This window comes from Cupressus sempervirens, chromosome 7 (genome assembly GCF_028749045.1).
Source record: "Cupressus sempervirens isolate cs-2001-9-10 chromosome 7, ASM2874904v1, whole genome shotgun sequence".
NCBI lineage: Eukaryota > Viridiplantae > Streptophyta > Pinopsida > Cupressales > Cupressaceae > Cupressus > Cupressus sempervirens.
This window is the reverse complement of record NC_143124.1, coordinates 331,961,511-331,984,788: the sequence shown is the minus strand read 5'-3', so window position 1 is coordinate 331,984,788 and position 23,278 is coordinate 331,961,511. Positions and strand designations below refer to the sequence as shown.

Below are 23,278 nucleotides of genomic sequence, written 5' to 3'. Positions count from 1 at the left end.
AAAAGCAACACTTGGGAGCATAATGGGCTCTCCTCCTGGCTCATGTATCCACAAAACGAGCACACCGTCTTTGACCACTTTTGCTTCCTCTAGTAGACTGTATGCTTTTGCATCACCTGTGAAGAACCTCCTTATAGCAATATCGTGAGAATGCTCGAAATAACAGAATACAAAGTGATAGCAGAACTCAGAATGAATCTACTGATCGCAGGCCACTTCGAGGGGGTAACCTCCTTTGAGCAAGCTCAATACAATAAATTCGTCCGTGCCCATCAAGGGCCTCAACCTATTCTTATATACTGGGTACGATCTAGAAAAGTAATACTACCTATGCATGTGGGATAATAAAATATACTCACGGGACGACTTACAAAGCATATGCGTCCAACAACACTACTCTAACAAAATAAACAGAAGGAACACACAGGTTCCTAACATCCCCTCTCCCTTAGAAAAAAGCTTTGTCCTCAAAGCTTAAGGTGTGGAAATTGTTGTTGAATCTGAAGAAGGGGTTCCCAGGTAGCATCCTCTGGTTGCATGCCATGCCACTGAATCAAGACCTCAGAGATGGAGCAAGAGCGAAGCTGGCGAGTGCGCTGGTCAATGATTGCCACCGGCTCTAGGATAATGGATCCTTCCGTATCCATTTCAGGGAGAGTAGTTTGTGCTCTGACAGTGGTACCCAGAACTTTCTTTAGACAAGAAACATGAAAGACTGGATGAATGCGGGAAGAAGGAGGAAGTTCCAGTTTATAAGCAACTGAACCAATCTTCTGCAGAACCTTATAAGGCCCATAAAATTTTGGGGCCAGCTTATGACGCCCTTTCAGCTTTAGGGAGGATTGTTTGTATGGCTGTAGACGAAGAAAAACCATATCCCCAACTTGAAATGAGCGCTCAGAACGGTGTTGATCTGCTTGCTGTTTCATCCGATTACGGGCCATGTGAAGATTATCCTGTAAGGTACGAAGAATCTGATCCCTGCTGCGGAGAACTATGTCAACTGCCTGGACTGGTGAGCTGTTGGGAGTGTAGGGAAGGAGCACTGGAGGTGCCTGACCATAGACTGCTTCATATGGAGTCATTTTAGAGGCAGTGTGGTAAGAGGTATTGTACCACCATTCAGCTAAAGGGAGCCACTTGGCCCACTGATGTTGCTGTTCGGAAGTGAAGCAACGAAGATAAGTTTCCAAGCATTTATTGACAATTTCAGTTTGACCATCAGTTTGTGGGTGATAGCCCGAACTCATCTTCAGTTTGGTGCCAGTTTTCTGAAACAGTTCAGTCCAAAAATGACTGGTAAAAGTTGCATCACGATCAGAGACAATGGAAGAAGGGAGTCCATGAAGACGAAATATCTGGTCCATGAAGATTTGTGCAACAGAGGAGGCAGTATAGGGGTGGCTGAGGGCACAAAAATGACTATATTTCGAGAGACGATCAACCACAACCAAGATCACTGTCTTGCCACCGGATTTAGGAAGCCCTTCAATGAAATCCATAGAAATATCAGTCCAAATCCGTGTAGGGATGGGCAATGGTTCGAGCAAGCCAGGAAGGAGGGTCGTTTCACCCTTGTGGCGTTGGCAAGTATCACATTCAGCCACCATCTGTTGAATCGTCTGTTTCATCCCTTTCCAAAAGAAGTTTCTCCTTGCTCGCTCATAAGTTTTGAGGAAGCCTGAGTGCCCTGCTGAAGGAGAAGCATGGAGTTCATAAAAAATAGCGTGATGTAGAGCTGGGTTCTGAGGAAGCACTAGCCGACCCTTGTATCGAAGAGAAGCACCATCCCAAGAGTAATGTGGTATAGCAGAAGGATTATTGGCTAGCTGGTGAATGATTTGAGATAAAGAAGAGTCACTGTCATAGCCCTGCTGAACAGACGCTAACCAATTGGGAATGGGCATAGAAATAGCGGAAAGGGAAGCTTGATTATCAAATGTGCGAGAAAGAGCATCTGCCACAATATTCTCCTTACCCTTCTTGTAGGTGATCTCATAATCATACCCCATGAGTTTGCTGACCCATTTCTGTTGTGTAGGAGAGGATACCCATTGTTCCAGGAAGTATTTCAGACTTTGGTGATCGGTTCTGATGCAAAAATGACTCCCTAAGAGGTATGGTCGCCACTTCTGTACAGCATGCAAAATAGTCATCATTTCTTTTTCATAAGTAGAGAGGGCTAGATTCTTACCAGAGAGGGCTTTGCTAGTGAACGCAATAGGATGGTCATCTTGCAGGAGAACAGCACCCAATCCATTGCCGCAAGCATTACTCTCAATAGTGAAGGGTTTGGAAAAATCTGGCATCGCGAGAACAGGTGTACTGCACATAGCCTGTTTCAGTTGTTCAAATGCAGTCTCAGCAACAGGGGTCCAGGAGAAGGCATCCTTTTTTAACAGAGCTGTCAATGGTGCTGCAATTTTCCCGTAATCTTTGACAAACTTGCGGTAGTAGCCAGTCAACCCCAAAAAACCCCGAAGGCTCTTGAGAGTTTTAGGATGCGGCCAAGTTTTCATGGCATCTATTTTTGTAGGATCCACCCGCACTCCATGGTGTGCAACAATATGCCCGAGATACTCCACTTCCTCCTGGCCAAACACACATTTAGATAGTTTTGCACAGAGTTGATGATCAGAGAGAAGTTGCAAGACAAGCTCCAGATGATGGAGATGCTCAGCCCAAGTTTTGCTATATATGAGGATATCATCAAAGAAGACCAGAATGAATTTCCGGAGGTATGGTCGAAATATGTTATTCATCACTGCCTGAAATGTTGAAGGAGCATTCGTGAGGCCAAAGGGCATGACTAAAAATTCATAGTGACCATCATGTGTGCGGAAGGCAGTTTTAGGTATATCCTCCTCATTAACCCGAATTTGATGATACCCAGAACGAAGATCTAACTTGGAGAAAAAATGAGCCCCATGAAGTTCATCAAGAAGTTCATCAACAACTGAAATGGGAAACTTGTCCTTTATAGTGAGATGATTAAGTGCTCGGAAATCAATGCAGAGTCGCCATGACCCATCTTTTTTGCGAACAAGCAGAACTGGAGAAGAAAAGGAACTGGTACTAGGGCGAATAATTCCTTGCTTCAGTAAGTCACGGACAAGTATCTCGATTTCGGTCTTCTGATGAAATGGGTAGCGGTAGGGCCTGATGTTGGGCGGAACACTGCCAGGAAGGAGCTGAATACGGTGGTCCTCTGGACGAGAAGGAGGTAATCCCACAGGTTCAGCAAATATACCAGAATACTTGTCCAAAATGTGTTGGAGATCGGCAGGAGTGCTAGAGACTGCTGATGGCTGCATCTGAATGGAATGGAGCTGAGCGATGACACCATGTGAATTCTTCTTAAGAAGTTTTTCCATACGGTGTGAACTGATGATGCTGAGAGACCCTGGTTGTAAGCCTTTCAAAGTGTGTTGGTGCCCCTCGGCTGAAAACTGCATCCAAAGTTCAGCAAAATCCCAGAGAATGGGGCCAAGAGTGCGTAACCATTGGGCACCCAAAACCACATCACAGCCACCTAAGGGTAAGGCAAACATGTCAGAGCGCATGTTATAATCTCCAATAGAGAGACGCACATTGCGACATTTCCCTTTACAAGGTAAAGTGCCCCCATTGGCAATCATGACTTCAAAGCTAGAGCAGGGATGGATAAAGCAATCAGCCTGTTTGGCTATTCGTGGATCAATGAAGTTATGAGTGCTACCAGAATCAATGAGTATAGTAAGAGGGATCTTCTTGAAGAAAACCTGGACCCGCATGGTTTGTGGAGTAGTGACTCCTGCCAAAGCATGGACAGATATCTCTGGTGGAGCTTCTGGTGAAGGAGGTTCAGGCTGGTGAGGCTCAACCTCATCATCCACTGTTTCCTGAGCATCTACATATTCTTCCAGTTCCGGTGGAGAATCCACATCCAAGAGATAGAGCTTTTGTTGAACACATCTATGGCCCCGAGACCATTTCTCATCACAATTATAACAAAGCCCTTTGTCTCGCCTGACTCGCATCTCTGTTTCAGACAAGTGCTTGATCGGAGTAGTTCTGGGAGCTGGTATGACTGGAGGGTTGTGAGAACCTGTATTTCTGAATGGAACAAAATTAGATCTGGAGCGTTGTAGAGCACTAATCTTGTCTTCCGCTAACTTAGCCAACCCAAGGGCTTCCATCATTGTAGTAGGTCGAAACATTTTGACTTCTGAGCGAAGTGCATCCTTCAGACCACTGACAAAACAACTACGGAAGAATTCATCAGACAAGCCCTCTGTGTAATTAGCTAATTTTTCAAACTCTGTCTGGTATTCTCTTACAGTGCCTGTTTGACGCAGTTTAGTTAGTGCTCCTGTGAAATCATCAAAGGAACTAGGGCCAAAGCGCTCCAAAATGAGGGTGCACAATTCTCTCCACGTTGGGCCTACATTAGCCTTGATGTACCAACGGAACCATTGAAGAGCTTCATGTTCCAAATGAAAAGATGCAAGGGGGACTTTGTGGTTATCCAAAGTATTATGCAAGCTGAAATACTGCTCTGCCCTATAGATCCATCCAGTCGGATCAGAACCATCGAAGCATGGAAAATCAAGCTTTGGTCTACGAAAATTGCCAGAAGAGGACCCAGTATCTCCTGAATGGTTTCGGCTCATGGCTGACTGCTGAAAGTTAAGACCCAGAATTTTGTCATCCAGATCTTGAAGTTTGGTTTTGAGGGATGCAATTTCCTCTTCCATGATTTTTGCTCCTGTACGCATAACAACCATAAAACAAGGTTTTTTTTTTTTTTTTTTTTTTTTTTTTTTTTTTTTTTTGGAATGGGTAGAAGATGAGAAACAAAAACTTTTTTAGTTACGGCAAACTTGGATTTGGGTAAAACTCATATAGGAAATGGGTGTTCGACGGGTGGTGGGAGACTATCTGGGGACAAGGGAAAAATAAAAATGAGGGTTTCAAGGGTAGGGAGGCGAAATGAGGCGAACAGTCCAAGAGGGATAAGGGAGCAAAATGAGGAATTGAATCTTGTGGCTCAGTTTGGTGGCGATTGGATGAGAGGTGAAAAAGATAGGGCAAACCCTAAAATTAGATAAATGAGGGATTTAGGGCTTTGATATGTAAAATTTGGGGTTGGGTCGCCAAGGAAGGAAGTATGCGAAATGATATTGCAGACGTTCTGCGGAAGTATGAGCAGAAACAGAAAGCAAACAAGGAAGCTACGACTAAAAAACAGAAAAATTTTTACTCTTTTTTTTTTTTTTTTTTTTTTTTAACAGTCGACTTAGAAAAATTCACTCACAGACAGAACAACTAAAAAGAGTTATTGCAATAACAAGAGATATTAGAAGTGAGAGGAACCTGAAGGCCACGACAGAAAAAAAAATTTGATGTAATTTCCACCCAGCGAGCCCAAGAGAGTGCTCTGATACCAGATGTGAAGAACCTCCTTATAGCAATATCGTGAGAATGCTCGAAATAACAGAATACAAAGTGATAGCAGAACTCAGAATGAATCTACTGATCGCAGGCCACTTCGAGGGGGTAACCTCCTTTGAGCAAGCTCAATACAATAAATTCGTCCGTGCCCATCAAGGGCCTCAACCTATTCTTATATACTGGGTACGATCTAGAAAAGTAATACTACCTATGCATGTGGGATAATAAAATATACTCACGGGACGACTTACAAAGCATATGCGTCCAACAACACTACTCTAACAAAATAAACAGAAGGAACACACAGGTTCCTAACATCACCATCAAGGACACAGCCTATAGGGAGTTATTTTGTGCCCCGATACACACCTGGAGCACAACCATGATTAGAGGCCACTAGATGGAATAGGGAGGCACGTGAGAAAGCAGATATTGCATGTGTTCACTTTTGGTACTTCAACATCCCCATTGAATGTGGCAACAAATTCGTATTGGCTAAATTTGGTGACTGCAATGACAGTTTCAAGAGGAGGACACATGGCCCCTTCTCACAAGGATTTGGGAGGGAGGTTAGTAAATAGCTGACTTGATTTCATTTTTAACTTTTTAATTGTTTTTCTTGTTTATTAAATCAAAATTGTGTACTAATACCTAATTTCACTTTGTTCTTGTAGGTTGCTCACAAATGCAGTTAATAGGGCAATACAAGTGGTGGAGAACGAAAAAAAGAATGGAGATAATTTGGTTGCACCATTCTTCTTGATGGGCAGACAAATGGCAAAAACCGCACCATTAATTTTTTGGTTGCTTGAAAGGACAACGTGGTGTTCTTGAAATCATTCGATGCCTCCAATAAGGCAAAAAATGTTGAAACATTGGTCTTAATGGTGGAGAACATTGTCATGGGACTAGGAATAGAGAATGTGGTACAAATCATCACAGATAATGCGGCAGCACAGGTGGTAGTAGATAAGATCCTCCATAAAAGGCACCCCACTTTTTATTGGACACCTTGTGCAGAAAACGAACTTGACCTTCTTTTGGAGTACCTAGGATAACTTGATTAGGTGACTCCAATCGTGCAAGATGCAAAGCAGATCACAAAATATATCTACAATCACCCTTCGGTTCTACATTTGATGAAAGAGCACACTCATGGGAAAGATTTAGTGAGATCTTGCGCCACAAGGTTTGCAACGATTTTTTTGACATTGCGAATCATTCTTGGTGCATTGGTTTCTTTGGGAAAAATGTTTCTGATTCAAGCATGGCTAGACTCACCTTATTCAAAGAAGGTTGAAGGAGAGGTTGTCGCAACCATAGCCTTGAACAACCATTTTGCACAAAGGGTTGCAGAGGTTGAGAAGGTAACTTCAAAACTTGAATTTTTTATTATTTTGGATTCAAGTCTCTCATTACTAATTTGTAAATTACTAACTTCATTAATTAATATATTTTATTTTCCAATTGTAGATGCCCAAGCCCCTACTTAGAGTTTTACACTTGGTAGATGGGGATCAAACCCCAATGGGTTATCTTTATGAGGTCATGATTGGGCCAAGGAGTGCATAAACATTACAGCAAGGGCAAAGACTCAAATTTAATCCCATTTGGGAAATTACTAATAGAAGGTGGAACAATTAGCTCCACCAACTCATTCATGCATCAAGGTACTTCCTCAGCCTTTGTTTGCAGTTCGACAAAGGTCAAAAAGGGCCTCATTGTATGCATTTAGAGGATGATACCTGAGGTTGAGGAGAGAGACTTTGTTGGGGCCAAACTCCAAAACTATGTGGAAGCAAAAAGAGTTAGAGGTACTCAAATCCCAAGTAAAACATTTGCTGTTTGGATTTTGAGGTCTAAAGTAATTGATAAATTATGTTTTCGTTTTTGTCTTTGCTTTGTAACTTTTCAATATTTTATTTTGCAAATGCTTGGTGGCAAAGTTGGGGTGGAAATACCCCACATCTCAAAAAAATTGCCCTAAGAATCTTATGTCAGCCTTGCAGTTCATCTAATTGTGAGCGCTATTGGAGCTTATTTGGGGTCATCAACACAAAGAAAAGAAACAAGTTGGCCCAAAAACACCTCAATGACCTTGTATTTATGCAATATAATCTTTGGTTGCGCATAAGAAAGGCACAAGAAACAACAGCTGGTCCAATCGATTTGAGCGATCGTAGGTCTAGCCTGTATTATTTACAAAGGATGATGTCATTGATTTGGAGAGATAGACTATAGAGGATGGGAGTAGATTTGACTTCGCATTAAATGACATTGAGGAGGTTGGGAGGATGAGGAGTCATTGCCAATTGCAGGAGACGCTACATCCAAGATGGAGGCACACGCATCATAAGAGATATTAAACGAGGAGGCATGGTCAGACCCAACGTGTGCTTCTAGGACTAGACCCTCTAGTTCTACCTCTTCCTTATTATTTGGAAAACTGAGAAGAGGAAGAAGTATTTGTAATGATGTGTTTACTTTTAGTTTTACATAAACTATTTACTTTCTGGCTTCCAGCCATCAGCATTCCTTGTGAGAATGTGATTTTGTATCCACTTTGCATTTATATATAACTAGATTCAGTTTGTTTGTTTTGTGTTCTCATTAATTGACTCATTGGATGCATCATCTCACTATATTTTGCAACCAAAAAAAAGTACTTCTAATTAAATTTAAGCAGTTTTTTCAGTTCCCAAGTTTTTTGTTGAGTTTTTTCTGATAACTAGCCAAGTTGTTTCCCAAACTTTTTTTAGTCCTTAGGGAGTTTTTGCCTTCTCCAACAATCTTCTACACAACAAAGGAAAAATTACATATTTTAGTGCGAGCTTTATCGGGGATTTATTATTATAATTTTTTTTCATCAGAGCAACATAAGCTTGAATTCTAAGTCCTTGGAGGTGTTTCTTCCATTGAACTGTGGCTGTTACAAGATTCAAGAAGAGTTGGCAGATTAACGGATTTCCGGATGATTGATTAATTAACAGAGGAACAAATGTGTTCCTTATAAAGAATTACAAGGACGTTGTTTCTAAAAGAAACAACGTAGACTGAAGACGGAATTAGAAACAAAACTAGAGACAGGATAGGAAACATTCCTATCTGGACTGAAGAAAAAAGAGACAGGATAGGAAACATTCCTATCTAGACTGAAAGACGAACTACAGACAAGTAGTTGACTATTATAGAAAGTATAAGATATTATCTTAATACCCTCCCTTAATGGTCAACGTACAGATGTCGGAACATTCTATGATAATTGAGACCGTCCCTGGATCTACAGAATGTTGAAACCAAGAAGCTTTGCCAGAAGAGTGCTATGACTCAAAATAGGTTGCATTTACAAAGCTTCGTTTTTGTGGAAAAAACGGTAAAACCCAGAATCTCACACAACCTTGCGTATTACAGACAACTTGAAATGATTTTTGAAAAGAAAATCAACAAACCCAGAATCTCACGCAACCTTGCGTATTACAGACAACTTGAAATGATTTTTGAGGAGAAAATCAACAAACCCATGAAAAACAGAAACAGATTCAGAAGGCGAAAAATGCAGCTTCGCCTTGATCAGGAAGCTCGACAACTTGTGCTGTTGGCTGGGAAGCATTTTGCCTTGCTTGGGCAGCCAAACGTTTCCGGCACTCGAACTTCATATGGCCGAACTTGTGACAGTAATTACACTGCACATTTTGCTTCGTAGAGCCATCCAGGGATTGAGCAGAAGGTTGATGCTGGAAAGGCTGAGAAGACTGATGGTTGCCGATGTTCTGTTGAAAGGATTTTGCAACAAATGCCTGCTCTGAGGAGGCTGTAGAAGCACTGCTGCCAAACTGTTGTTTCCAACGATCCTGCTGCAGAAGTTTGGTGCATAATTCTGGAAACTTCAGATCAACATTAGTTGACGTAATGTTGAGTGTTTCTATGAAGTGCTCATAGGATGATGGTAGACTTTTCAGAGTGATGACTACCATATCCTCTTCCTCCATTTTCCGACCAATAGCTTCGAGTCGATCACGGATGTCCTTAATCTTTGTCAGATGCTCTTGTAAGGACATACGTTCATCCATCATAATGGAGAACAACTGATTCTTTAGAAAGAATGCCCGACTTTTGTCAGATGTTTCATGCAGCTCCTTCAGATATTTCCAGATTTCTGCAGCTGACTTGCCTGAAGGAATCTGTGGTAGCTGATCATCGATAACAGAGAGCTTAAGAAGCATAACAGCCTCTCGATTGCGATCATCAAACTTGTCCTATTCTGCTTAGTCAGAGGTCGGACGAGTCTTTGTGCCTAGAACAAGTTCATCCAAACGATGATATTCGAAGATGGTTAACATGCGCTGCTTCCAATGATTATAATTGTGGCCATTGAATCGTAGACTGCCCTCCAACATCAGATTAGTCAAAGATGCCATTTGCACGAAGTTCGAGGCAATGTTGAGGCTGACCCAGAAAAAAAAAGACAAGTGCCCAAAAGAGTAGACAGAAAACCCAAAAGGAATCTGCAGTCGCAATGTAAATCTGCCGGCTCGAAAATCGAGGCAGGAAAAATGAGGTACCCAGAAAATTCTGACGAAGACCCAGATGAGGTCTCGAAAAACCCACCAAGAATCTTCCAAAAACAGTCACAGATTTAGGAAAATCGCAGAGGCCGGATTGAGAGCCATTTTGTTTTAAAAAACGTCAGAAAAAAAAAAAAAAAAAAAAAAACAGGAGCTAAGAAGCATGGCAAAAACACCATTTCGCTGTTACAGGCGCATGAAAGCTAAAGCCCGGCTGCAAGAAAAACGGCAGTAAAAAACGGCCAAAAAACGCACGACTTCAGGCCTTGTAGACTGCGGCCGAAAGTTGGCACATTCAAACCACGAACCAGGCAGAACACAAGCCGACCAGAGAAAATGTAGAGCCGTGATTTGCAAAAAAAACACCCTTTACTGGTCTCACAAGCCCTAGCCAAAAAACCAGGAGTTCTATGAATTTCTCACAGAAAACGGAAACCCTGCTCTCGATTTACAGTGAGATTTCTCCGAATGGAAAAACCCAGTTTGAAGCAAAATATCACGGATACTTAATTTCGAAAATAGCTACTGATAATTTCTGAAAAGAAATTATTATTTTCAAAAAAAAACTTCGCTCTGATACCATGTTACAAGATTCAAGAAGAGTTGGCAGATTAACGGATTTCCGGATGATTGATTAATTAACAGAGGAACAAATGTGTTCCTTATAAAGAATTACAAGGACGTAGACTGAAGACGGAATTAGAAACAAAACTAGAGACTGGATAGGAAACATTCCTATCTGGACTAAAGAAAAAAGAGACAGGATAGGAAACATTCCTATCTAGACTGAAAGACGGACTATAGACAAGTAGTTGACTATTATAGAAAGTATAAGATATTATCTTAATAGTGGCAACTTCAATATTGGCGCTAAATTTATTTTGGCTTAACAGCAGAGCTTCAAACTTATGCAGATTATTGGGAAAAATTATTATACAGGCTGAAGGCCAAATATTGTGAGATCAAAAAGATAAAGTTATTGCTTGAAGAAAATATTATACAACGTGATTTAATGTCTATTAGAATCGTTTGGCTTGGGCTCATTCATTCCTAAGGTTAGATATCTCTTTCCTAGAACGAAATTGTGATGATTGTAGAATACTCATTTGTGACTGCTTTTTTGGTTTTGACATGATTTTTTCCTAATTATTTGGTGGCACTGGAATATTGTAATGTCCCTTGTCCGCACAAAGAGGAGGTGGATACAAGACCATACGTCAAACTTTTTGTGAGTACGGAGGGATTTATGAACAGTGGTGTACATACGGTGAAGAGGACCCTAGTAGGGTGGTTGGTAGTGGACGATAAAAATTGAAGTACAAAGGGAATGGAAATGTATGGAATATGAAATGCGGAATATGGAAGTGCATGGAGTACATGGAAGATAAAAATTGAAGTACAAAGGGAATGGATATGTATGGAATATGGAAGTGTATGGAGGAGTACAGAGGGGGGTAGTATGAATGACGGATGGAGGGGGTAGTATGGCGGATGGAGAGAGGAGTATAGATGGAAGGAGGTAGTACAGCGGATGTTGGGGGAAGTATGGATGGATGGAGTCTGGATGGAGGAGGTAGTACGGCAGATCACATATTTTGGTGTGATCTTTATCGAGGATTTATTATTATAATTTATTTCATCAAACCAACATAAGCTTGAAGTCTAAGTCCTTCGAGGTGCTTCTTCCATTGAACTGTGGCAACTTCAATATTGGCGCTAAATTTATTTTGGCTTATCAGCAAAGCTTCCAACTTATGCAGATTATTGGGAAACATTATTATACAAGTTGAAGGCCAAATATTGTGAGATCAAAAAGATAAAGTTATTGCTTGAAGAAAATATTATACAGTGTGATTTAATGTCTATTAGAATCATTTGGCTCAGGCTCATTCATTCCTAAGGTTAGATATCTCTTTCCTAGAATGAAATTGTGATGATTGCAAAATACTCATTTGTGATTGCTTTTTTGGTTTTGACATGGTTTTTTCCTAATTCTTTGGTGGCACTAAAATATTGTAATGTACCTTGTCCAGACAAAGAGGATGTGGATACAAGACCGCACGTCAAACTTTTTGTGAGTACGGAGGAATTTATGAACTGTGGCGTACATACGGTGAAGAGGACCCTAGTACGGTGGTTGGTAGTGGAAGATAAAAATTGAAGTACGAAGGGAAGGGAAATGTAAGGATTATGAAATGTGGAATATGGAAGTGTATGGAGTATAGAGGGGGCTAGTACGAATGACGAATGGAGGGAGGAGTACAAATGGAGGGGATAGTACGACGGATGCAGGGGGAGGCACGGATGGAGGGAGGAGTATAGATGGAAGGAGGTAGTACGGCAGATGTTGGGGGAAGTATGGATGGATGGAGGAGTCTGGATGGAGAAGGTAGTGCGGCAGATGGAGGGAGGAGTACAGATGAAGGGAGGTAGTACGACAGATGGAGTACAAACTGAAGGAGTACAGATGGAGGAGTACAATTGGAGGGAGAGGTACAGAAATTGGAAAGAGCATACAAACTCATATGCAAATAATATTAGAACACAACTCCATCAAATAAATGCCAAGCATGAATAGATAGAGTATCGATATTCCAATTAACACTCACAAACAAAGATGGTGTTCCGATTTGTCAAATCCAAGCAAAGTATTACAGGCAACAAAATAGGGTGAGGATTGAATCCCACCAAAACCAGAAAGCCAAGTAGGGAAGATCTTTCACTTCTGAAATGGCAAACAATAAAGAACTCCAACAGGAATTTGCAGTACAAAGAAAATAATCCAAATCGCATACCTAAAACAACTTACAAGAAGGCCTTGCAAAGGGCTTCGGGGAAACTTCCCAAAGGATTACAAAATGGCAATAAGCCGACAAGTACTAAATAAAAATAAAGAGTGGGCCTGAGAGATTTAAAAACATTGATTCTCGGCAACATACAAAATATTATTATTTAATAATATTGGGGGAATTACAAATATTTCATGGGAATTGCTCTTGACAACATGATTAATTGTGGTTATTTGAAAAAAGAAGCTATAATCCCTCCTACAAATTATTGCTGAAGCATTGATTTTGGGGAACAGTTATAAGATGAATTCTTAGTGCTTCCCAACACAAGCATTCTACTGTATTCCTATCCTGTAACAACTTCATTGCTTTCTCTAACAATCCAGTAAAGGTCAAAGTGCTGTAGTAATTGTGTTACTTGTATATTTTTTAATTTTCTGAATCTGTTATGACATCAAAACTGAATTTATCATAGAACCTTAGGACTTTAATGCATTCTAATTATTTGAGTTAAGCTCAATCCAATCTATTCACACATGAACAGCAATGACAAAACTTTACAAGATTGGTGATTAATGTGTTTGAATGCAAAAATTTGGTGGTTATAAGGGCTATCACACAGAATAAGGTTTATGGAGACCAGTGTAAATCGACTGGTTGTTTTCCCTGTGGTCAATTTTTAGCAAATTGCAATTACATAAAAAGTTACAGGGCAGTTCACTGAAAATGTAGCAATTTCTTACTTTACTAAAAGAAGCTTTAATCAAAATGTTGCAAAACAATATAAAACTCAAGAAGAAATATATGTCCAATTACTTCAGCAATAATGTAAACTAGATAACAAAAGAACTCACCATCCCTTCCATTGTTGGGATGAAGTTTTAACCTTTGCACAGTTATCCTCTATGGTAGAAGCAGCAGCTTTGGTAATTTCTTCTGCTTCTGATCCAGGAAAGCTTAATGCAAGAGATGAAAGTAAGGAATCAGCCACTGTACTTGATGAGTTGTTGCTTGATCTAAATGAACCTCCTCCCAAGAGCACCTGCAAATGAGCCTCTCGAAGCTCCCTGCTTAATAAGGAAAGAGTAGAACCATGAGGAACAGCAACTCTCCGTAGCCTTCTCCGCCTCTGAATGTGATCCTAAATTAAGGATCACACAAGAATCACATACATTTTAATGCAACAAAACAAAAAATTAACAGTTTTCCACTTGACAAATAAAGGAATGAAACATAACACTGGCTGCAATGTTGTATTAAAGAAATATAACATTAAAATGGATATTTTAAAAAGATGCCCATGCTGGGTAGTGATGTGATTAAGCATATCACGTCCAACTTTAATACTGCAAACAGGACACACCTGCAAATCAAAAAATTCAAACCAATTAATAAGACTTTCAGCATAAATCTGATTAAAGGGTCTCCTGATAATCAACATTTGTATGCTTGTGCCACATCAAGATAGACTAAACCATGCATACGCGTTACAAGAAACTCATTTATGATAAAAAGAAAATTGATATCGCAATATGGGGGCTTTATGTTCATTTCAGTTATGATTATCCATGGTGTTTCGAAGATAATGGTGATGAGGGAACTCATAACAACATAATCCAGATTAAAATCCTTCAACAAGAAAAGGCGACCTATAACTCCAGTCATTTAGCTGAGCTTGTTTTAACTATTACAAAGAAAATTCAAGCATGCCCATATTTACAGATCATAACAGCGTAGTTCAAGACTGACCATATTGCACTAAAGGTGTCCCTTAACATAAACCCCAGATTTTCAAAGGAAAGATATATTAATAATTGGAGCTTAGTAAACATTTGTAGTTCATATCTACAACCTCACTCTTCTGTGCCAAAATGCTTTTGAACCTATCCAACTCAGAATAGAAGGACCACTCAATTCATGACGATTGATGTTGTGTGCACATGGTTCATAACTGGAACTTATGATCTATGCCATCCACCAGATGAAGTTCGCCACAATAATATCAGACAGCAACACAAAACGTTCCTTGACTACACACCAAAGCCTTCAATATATAGCCAATTATCATAATGGAAACAACAGCAACTTTGCGGAATTTTAAAGCACAACAAAATACATAATTGAAATGCAATTCTGGACCACAGTTAATGAGAGGAATTTGCTAATCTCCACACCCCAAACAATATTAAATGATTTATAAATGTTTTGCAAGTAATACATGCCTAAAACAGCACGGAAATCATATGTTTAAGCTCCAGATTTCCTTTCAAGCAAGATATGTTGGTGGATATGCCCAGTTTTAAATTCTCAATTCCAAAAGGTTGTCCTAGACCGAGCCGCAATCACACTCACACAGGAAAATAACTTAGTTTAGCAAAAGAACATGTGTTTGACAGCAAAACTCAACATTTGCTTAGCAAAAGAACATGTGTTTGACAGCAAAACTCAACATTTGCTAAAGTCCACATTATCCAGCTCTGTTTGAAATTCTAATTACACGTTAACACAAATGCCGAAATTAATAATTTTCCAAGAACAGGAACATCCTATAATGAGAAATTATCTCCCATAAACTGGTAATGAAGAACGAAAATACTAACAGACTTGGTTAAAGGCACGTACCGCAGGTTTTGCCTCATAGGAGTGTTCATCCTCCAAATGAGAACAAAGAGAAGCAATGTCATACTCCTCATAACAGTAGGGGCAAGGGAAATCTGAGCGTACATCCTCCTCACCCTCAATACCATCAACACTAAGCCGATCTACAATCAAACAATCAAACCATATGACGACTCAGGGAATAAAATCCTTAGTTAAAATTAGATTAAAAGTGAACTAGATTTCAAATTAATTGAAGTTGTGTTAAAGACAATGCAAAAGTTCCCATGAAAGCAATATAAGCCACTGAAATAATTATAACAACACAGCCAACATAAATCTGTACAAAGAATCCGAACTTCAATCACTGGTAACAAGTAGAAGCTAGATTCCATCGAGAGTCATAATACAGCCCATAGCCCTGGCAGGCATGTAGTAAGGTTCACAGACAGAACATAGGGTGCATATGTGTGTGGGTCGAGGATAATGTTAAGAGTTCAGATCATTATTAAACACTTCTTCGCACACAACCCCACAAAAGATCTACCAAAATTAAAAAGGGCCGTTCAAAGATAGAACAGGTAATACTTAAGATTGAAGATTTCCAACTAAGTTTTCAAAAAAAAAATCACACTCGAAAGCTAGAAAGAACAGTGAAAACCACAACATAAGAATCGCAAGACATCTATATTCATTAATCTACACTGGTATTAGAATTTTAATCAATTTTTATAATTCTAGACAATTCAGACTTGCTAAAAAATTACATGATAATCCTTGCCCCTTTAAGTGCCCCACCTGCAGCAGAAACCAACAACCTTCTCTCCAGAAAACAATGTAGTGAGTAGATGAACCCTTACATCAAAACACCATTGAATTCACATGAGCAAGCAGGCGCTAGTCTATTTTACTGTCAGCTCAATATATAATAACCTAATAATAGTAGTGTAAATTGAGGGGGAAAAAAAAAAGTGGACTTATTTGAACCAAAAAGTCTGCCTAAAATGACTCATTTTTACTAGTAACTTTTATTTGAAATTCAATGATTTTGCTAATTTCTAGATTTTCAACAAAAAATTAATTTGAAATTCGATGGCTTTGCTAATTTTAGATTTTCGACAACAAAAACACGCTTACTTAAACATACAGGTAAAACACGATTTGGCTCTTTCATTCGTAAGCGGAAATGCTACAAAATACACACGTCCAGAATTAATACTATTAATTCTGGAAAAACTGTAATTGCCAAAAGATCATTTGCAGATAATACTATTAAGTCATTCAGGGTTAGCTCATACCTGTAATAGTTTATGTAAATAAATAAGAGGGGTTAAGGTATAATATTGTACCGAATTGGGACTGAGAATGGTGCAATGAATGCTGTCTCTTGGCAGCAGCCAATCGGGCGGCCCAGAGCTCAGCATCCATCTCTTTAAACCCTAATTCCACAACGATCCGCACCGTTTAGTTACGATTTATCCCGGAGGCTTCAAATCGGAGCTCAAACACTCTTTTCCCCTTCAGGAGTCCTCCGAAACTTTCAAGAGCGAATAAGATCGGACTGGGTATCTCTGCAGGAATAAAAATACGAATCTTTGCGTATATGGGGCCAGAAAAAATACCGATTTCCCAGCGAAACTAATTAAATTTATAGATTTGTTATCACGCAGATTTCGGCAACGCAATGGAGGACTTGTCCTGTGGATTAATTAAACGCCGTGTAGAAAAATGCAGCGTTGGGAGGAAAACCTGAAGCAACAACTGAAAATTTTGGGAATTAGAAAAATGAGAAATATTCAAGGGAATCCAAAAGGAAAGTGGAGGTGCGCGGCCCGAGCTTGGAGGCTCGGTTCCGAGGCTGTAGGCCCGGTGCCGAGCTTGGTGGCTGGCAAAACGTCGCGAATGAAGAGAGAGGGAACGATCGAATCTACGGAGAATGGGGGAAGGACTTTTCTTCTCTTCTTCTCATTTCGGTTTACATAGATTTCATGTTTTTATTTAGTTATTTAAGATTTCTTATTCAACAAAGACTCATAGCGTATAGTTCTTGCCTTTGTTGACTTTCTATTTGCTTTAGACACTAGTAAGTGTAACATTTGAAGAGCTTAGCTTTAGTATAATTTTCTAAGTTACTTAAAATTAATGTGTTTTTGGACATTTTAAGTAGTTTATTACAAGCAATGTTGTTGTTGTAGAGTGTTGCATTATACATGTTTGTACATTATAATGACAGAATTTTTCTTTAATGGAAATTATAATTAAAATAGAGCTTTAAGTTTATCAATATGGGAAATATAGCAAAATGGTTGACGTCTATTTTTTTAGCGATATATTCAATATCTATTTTTAAATAGCTTTTCAAAACTCATGATTTAGTAAAGGATGCATTATAATTTTGGGCAGAAGTTTATGAGAAAGAAGTAATCTAGTGAAAGTAGAGTGCAGCATTGAAAGTTAGAATTTGAATGAAAAAACAGTAGGAAAGAAGGGGCAGAAAAAACTCTATTAATCAATTGTTACATCAAAAATAAACTACTAAAGATCATAGTGGCTATCAAGAATCTGTGAAACATTCATGGCTCATAATTTTACCCTTGCAATTTTTGCAAGACCAGAAGAATGGAAATTAGGTGCAAAGAAATTTATAGTTGACGATGCATTATCAAAAATCACATTCAACCAGCATATACATAAAACAATTAGAGAAATATGTGTAGCCTGCAAGTTGAATCATCCAAGTTCATCTTCAAATACCTATGAAGAAATGAAAATCCCACCTATGAGTCCTCTCATAAAAGCTTTTCAAATATCTAGTTAAAGGAGTTTGTGTTGGATTTTGGGAGCATAATTAGGGTGTAAGTGGAATAGACGTATGGTAAACTATTTTTGAAATAAGAAAGATTTCTAAAAAGTCATGTTAATCATTGCATAAATCCATTAAGTAAAAAGAATGTATTCAAATATTTGCCCTGGTGGTTTTTTTTAATTTACAGCTCGGAGTGATGTGGAATTATTACCAGTGATAAGTTTGTTGTTTAGTATGGTAGATCTTTATTATAAATTTTCAACACAATCCTTAATGAAGGTGTAATTTTGAGTTGCAAACATAAGACTGCAGGGGTTGATCGTGATGAATGCACATAAGAATGGAAGGAATAATCTGGAAGTTAAATCAATGGCAAAAAATATTAACTGCATGGAAAATTGAGGCAGACCTTAAAAAGAAAAATTTAAGTTAGGTCAAAAGAGAATTTGAGCTTTGAGGTGTGAATTTCCATTACATTTAAATCATATGCAAGGGAGAAGAAGGATGAGATACTCGGCAAGGGAGAATTTAGAAGGAGGATAACAGTGAATTCAAATCATGATTGAGAAGAAGATGCTAGTGATTGAATTATCCATTGGTCAATTTATCAGCAAGCGCTCCAAATTTTCTGAGGAAAAATTAGATTCAAAGCAAAGCTACAATTACATAGATTACAAATTACAGTATTCAGAGGAGAAGGTGTATGAGATCAGTGAGTGAACTAAATTTGTAGCATTAAAAAGTGTAAAATGTCATGCAGAGGGCAATTTTGAGCATATTTGGTTCAATTCTATCATAACATTAAGGTCTTTCTAAATTTGCATAAATGCATGCAAGTAGTTTCTGTTAGAATGTTTAGAATAACTGAGAGGGGGGTGAATTAGTTATCCAAGGTCCAGATGTACCAATTGAACAATCAAACACTTAACTTCTTTAGATCTCAACATCCATTAGCTCGATCTCTATAGCAAACATTTAGTAACATAAAGTAGCAGTCTACTGTTCTAAAAATAACAGACTTGCAAAATGTAAACATTGACAGTAAATCATTACAAATAACATCTACACAAGTTTGAAACTAGGATTTAATGTGAAAACCCAATTTCAAGAAAACCACTAGCAATGTGTCACCAAATTTTCACTCTTCTAAGGTGAGCTCTATCAGGAGCCAATCTTGTTAAAAGGTACAAAACATAGTGTAAATGTAACCTTGTTAAAGGATTTAATCACCCTGTTAGGAGTGGCCTTGTTAGAGGACTTTAGAACATTCCATTAGAATGCCATCTTAATTTAAGGATTTACATATGACTATTAGATCAACCTTCATTAAAGGATTTCAATACTAATACAATGGTTAGAAAGTAACAAGAGGTTTTGATTTGGCAAATACAACTCACTTTGCAAATATATATCATAGTTTGACTCACGTGTCAATCCACTGATTGGCCTTCATTGTCATCTCAGTCTCTGATTCGTTTGGCAACCCTTCAAGCAATCAATCTTCACCTCTTCTCAACTCTCCTCAGCCTTCAACTTAAATTTGTCAATCAATAGCATTAACAACAACTCCAACCTTGATTAGGTTAGTCCTTGTACCTCCTTAAATAGGTAATTTTGATCTTTTGTCATTTAAACATCACCGTAGATCTTAGGTTTAGGTCAGATTCATCGAATCTTTCCAACACTTCATCCCTACTTTTCTCTTCTACAAACTTCACCAAACTTTTCCTTGAATCCTTCCATAGAAAAGTGCAAACATGATTTCCCTTGATTTAAACATTCTAAGTCATCCATCCTTATCTTCAACACACTTTACATATTCTAAGAAATCAACTCTATGAGCTAGAAATCATGATTTTTTCACAAACTGTCAAAATGTTGTTCCTCAATCAACATTGTGTTTGACACTCAGTCGCTAGTGTAATTCTTGTTTGGCACATATACTAACACTCAAGCAATACTAATGCTCAGTTGACACTACTTCTGCTTGACTTGTATTGGCACTCGGTCGACACTAACATCACTTGACATACATTGCAAGTTCCTTAATCTTTTGCTCTGTTGCTCGGTCAGGCCTATGCATTTGGTCAATCTTTGATTGTTTCTTCAAAGCTTCAGTACAACTATCTTCTCTACATGTAACATGATTAAGCAATCACTTTATCCAAGTTAAAAGTCTAACTAATCAAGTGCTCATTGTAGTTTCTTCTCGTCACTCAACCTTTCCTCTAGGTGCTTTTGTTATGACTAACTTCTCAAATCCTCTTTGTCGATCATCTAGATATGGCACTCAAATCAAATAGAAAAATGTCTTACCAATAAGGTTTGACATCAATGACAACATAACAATTGTTCCAATTGTAGTTACCAATAATTTCGTGGACAAAATTTCCAGAAATCTCAAATTGAAGGATGAAAGGAAATCTCCTTTTCAACATTGAAAGTGTACAAGTGAAAATGTCAATTCCCATTATTCCAATTCCAAAGTCATCTTTTATAGTCTAGAAATATGAATCCTAATTCAAAAAGAACCCAAATTCTAAATCATATAATGCAAAACTGATTCGTGAAGAATTCAAATGAATGAAGACAACAGTGCAAGGGCAACATTGTCATCTTGAAGTGGAACTCAATACCAAGAATTTTCGCCAACCAATATGATATTTTTATATACATTAAATCATAGTCCAAAATATTTATTTCCATATTCTAGCAATCTCTCACCAAATTTTCTTGGTGTCTCTAAATCAGACAATAGTAGGCGTAAGTTATAATTAGTGAAATGCAAGCATTGAGAATATGTAAATTACTAAATAAAAGAGATTTGCCAATTTTACTACCATACTGGACTCAAAACAATGTCAAAGGTGTATTTTTGCAGTTGCTTATAAATTAAAGGAGAAAATAAGACAGTCTCAGATCATAGGAAGTGAGAATGATTTCCTGCAACAATGATATGAATATCCTTAATGTCCTTAAACCTACGTGGGAACTAGTTATTGGAAAAATTAAACATTTTGCAAAGATGTAGAAGATAAAATGTTGTGTACTACTAAAATGTTCACTACTAATTGATCATTGGAATATAACTACAAGTTAAAACTTATTTTGCAATCCATATGATAACATTTACAATTTCAAAAGAAGTCTGAAACACACTGCCTAAAGAAATGTGGGCTAACTTGAAAACTTAGATGTTCTGCCATAAAGAGAGTTGTTTGAAAGTTACTACATTTTGTTGATAGTTTGCAGACTACTACAAAGCTTTGCATATCATAATATTTAAATATTTAAATCTAGTATGCTATATTACCAAACAACAAATCATGTCATCCAGAGTAATTCGATGTTGACAATTTCTAACTGCAACATATCAAACCCCTATTGTTGGATAGCCTTCTGCAATGTTTGGGAGGAAATAGATTTTGTTAGTGTTTGAAGGGGAGAGGATTAAAAACCTTCTGTAATTTATTGTTTTTGTAAGAATAGTACAATTGATCTTAAAACATATTATCTTTTCTCCCTATTCATGATGGGGGAGCAAAGTGGCATTTGTGACAACATTGTTTTGGGTCAGTGTGAGGTTGGCTTTTTGGTGCAAGAGCACCTTGACCATCTCCTTGGAATTTTGAGTCTTATTTAGTATGTTTTTGAGTCTTGGTAGATTATGGAATTAGTTATTTTAACTCATGTTATTAGGTGTTAAATTAAGGTCACGTTGACCAAGTTCGTGTTTTAATCAATGTGGGTCAAAATGAGTCAAAAGTGGAAAAATGCCATACAAGACCATAAATGGAGTGATGTAGTGTTAAAATGTCATGATAAACCTTTGGACCTATTTGAGGTGCCAAGAAAGCATATTAGAGCATAAAATGCAAAAATGTGAAAAAAGTTTAAAAGTTGCTATGTTGTCAAAAAAGTTGTTGACAACATTTTGCAACATGACAAATTGTGGAAGATGGAAGATCATCCACCTTGGATGAGCTCTTAGAGGAAGTGAAAGGTCATGTTATGTTACAAACAATGTAATATCATGTAGAAAACATAGAGATGAAAAGTGAAGAAGAAAGTTGAAGAACATGGTGTGTGGTTTTGTATAATAAATCAGTATTTTATGAAATTTTGTTAGTGTACTGGTATTGATTGCAGTTCGTATAATTTCTTCCTTGTTCATTAGATGTGGTGATCCTCAAGCTTCTTATATATTTGGTAATGAAGTATAGTATTGTTATTGTGATTTAATGTTGTCTTGAAACATTGGGTTATTATCAAAAACTTACTACTCGTTGTTAAACAGTAAAGGTTGCATATTTCCTAAGAAAGGTGCCACAGTAACTACATATTCTCATTTTGTGGAGATAGGGAAGATTGTTGAAGGTTTTGTGTTCTTGAGATTGTACTAACAAGAGTCCACACCATAACTCAGTTCCCCATAAAGGTATGGATCAGGAATCAACAACTATTGTTGCAAGTAGAAATAGCAAGTCAGCATTCTTGAAAAATATGACAGAGGCTTGGTTATGGTGTGCGTGCGTGTTTGAAGGTTGGTATGCATTCATGAGATGTTGAAGATTCTCTTGGAAGGATGGAATATATGAGAGACTAAAGTTTGTGAGAAATTTATCATACTCAACAATGAAACCCTAGTTATAACAAGGGTTTGAAGGTTTAATTACCTCCTCAACAAGTAGGAGTCCACAAGTTGGAAGTTGGAAAGCTTTTGGTAAGATAAATGCAAATTCAAGTTCATTTGTAGGGTTCTTTGAGAGTTTTGTGAGGTTTATAGTTGAGTGTGTTCTTTAGGCCTATTAGTCTAGATTAGGGCCTATGAGTGATGTGCCTTAATGAACAAGTTAGAACCTAAGATTTTGGAATTTTAGAGAGTTCAATAATGGGTGTTTGGACTTGCCTTTAGTTTTGGTAGATGTTTGAAAGAGATTGATTTCTTACCTAAATTCCAAGGTAGGGCTACAAGGAAGAGCCCTCATTAGGTGTGTAGAACCTTAGGAATGTCTGAGATCACTTAAATGACAATGAGTTAAGCCTTTGGAAGTAATTTTGCATATGGTGTTATGAAAGATCCTAGA

At 38.1% G+C, this 23,278-nt stretch overlaps 1 protein-coding gene across 1 annotated transcript in view; it reads right to left on the bottom strand.

Annotated features, from left to right (window-relative positions):
- Positions 1-17,172, bottom strand: part of LOC149546782 (protein DEHYDRATION-INDUCED 19-like) — a 39,416-nt gene extending 22,244 nt beyond the window's left edge. Inside the window, exons 1-4 of the mRNA XM_089791365.1 lie at positions 16,735-17,172; positions 15,410-15,549; positions 14,073-14,150; positions 13,642-13,922 (exon numbers count right to left, since the gene is read on the bottom strand). Of these exons, the coding sequence (XP_089647491.1) occupies positions 13,642-13,922; positions 14,073-14,150; positions 15,410-15,549; positions 16,735-16,813 (578 nt within the window). The 5' untranslated portion in view covers positions 16,814-17,172. The remainder of the gene's footprint in view (positions 1-13,641; positions 13,923-14,072; positions 14,151-15,409; positions 15,550-16,734) is intronic.
- Between the last annotated feature and the right edge of the window lie 6,106 nt (positions 17,173-23,278).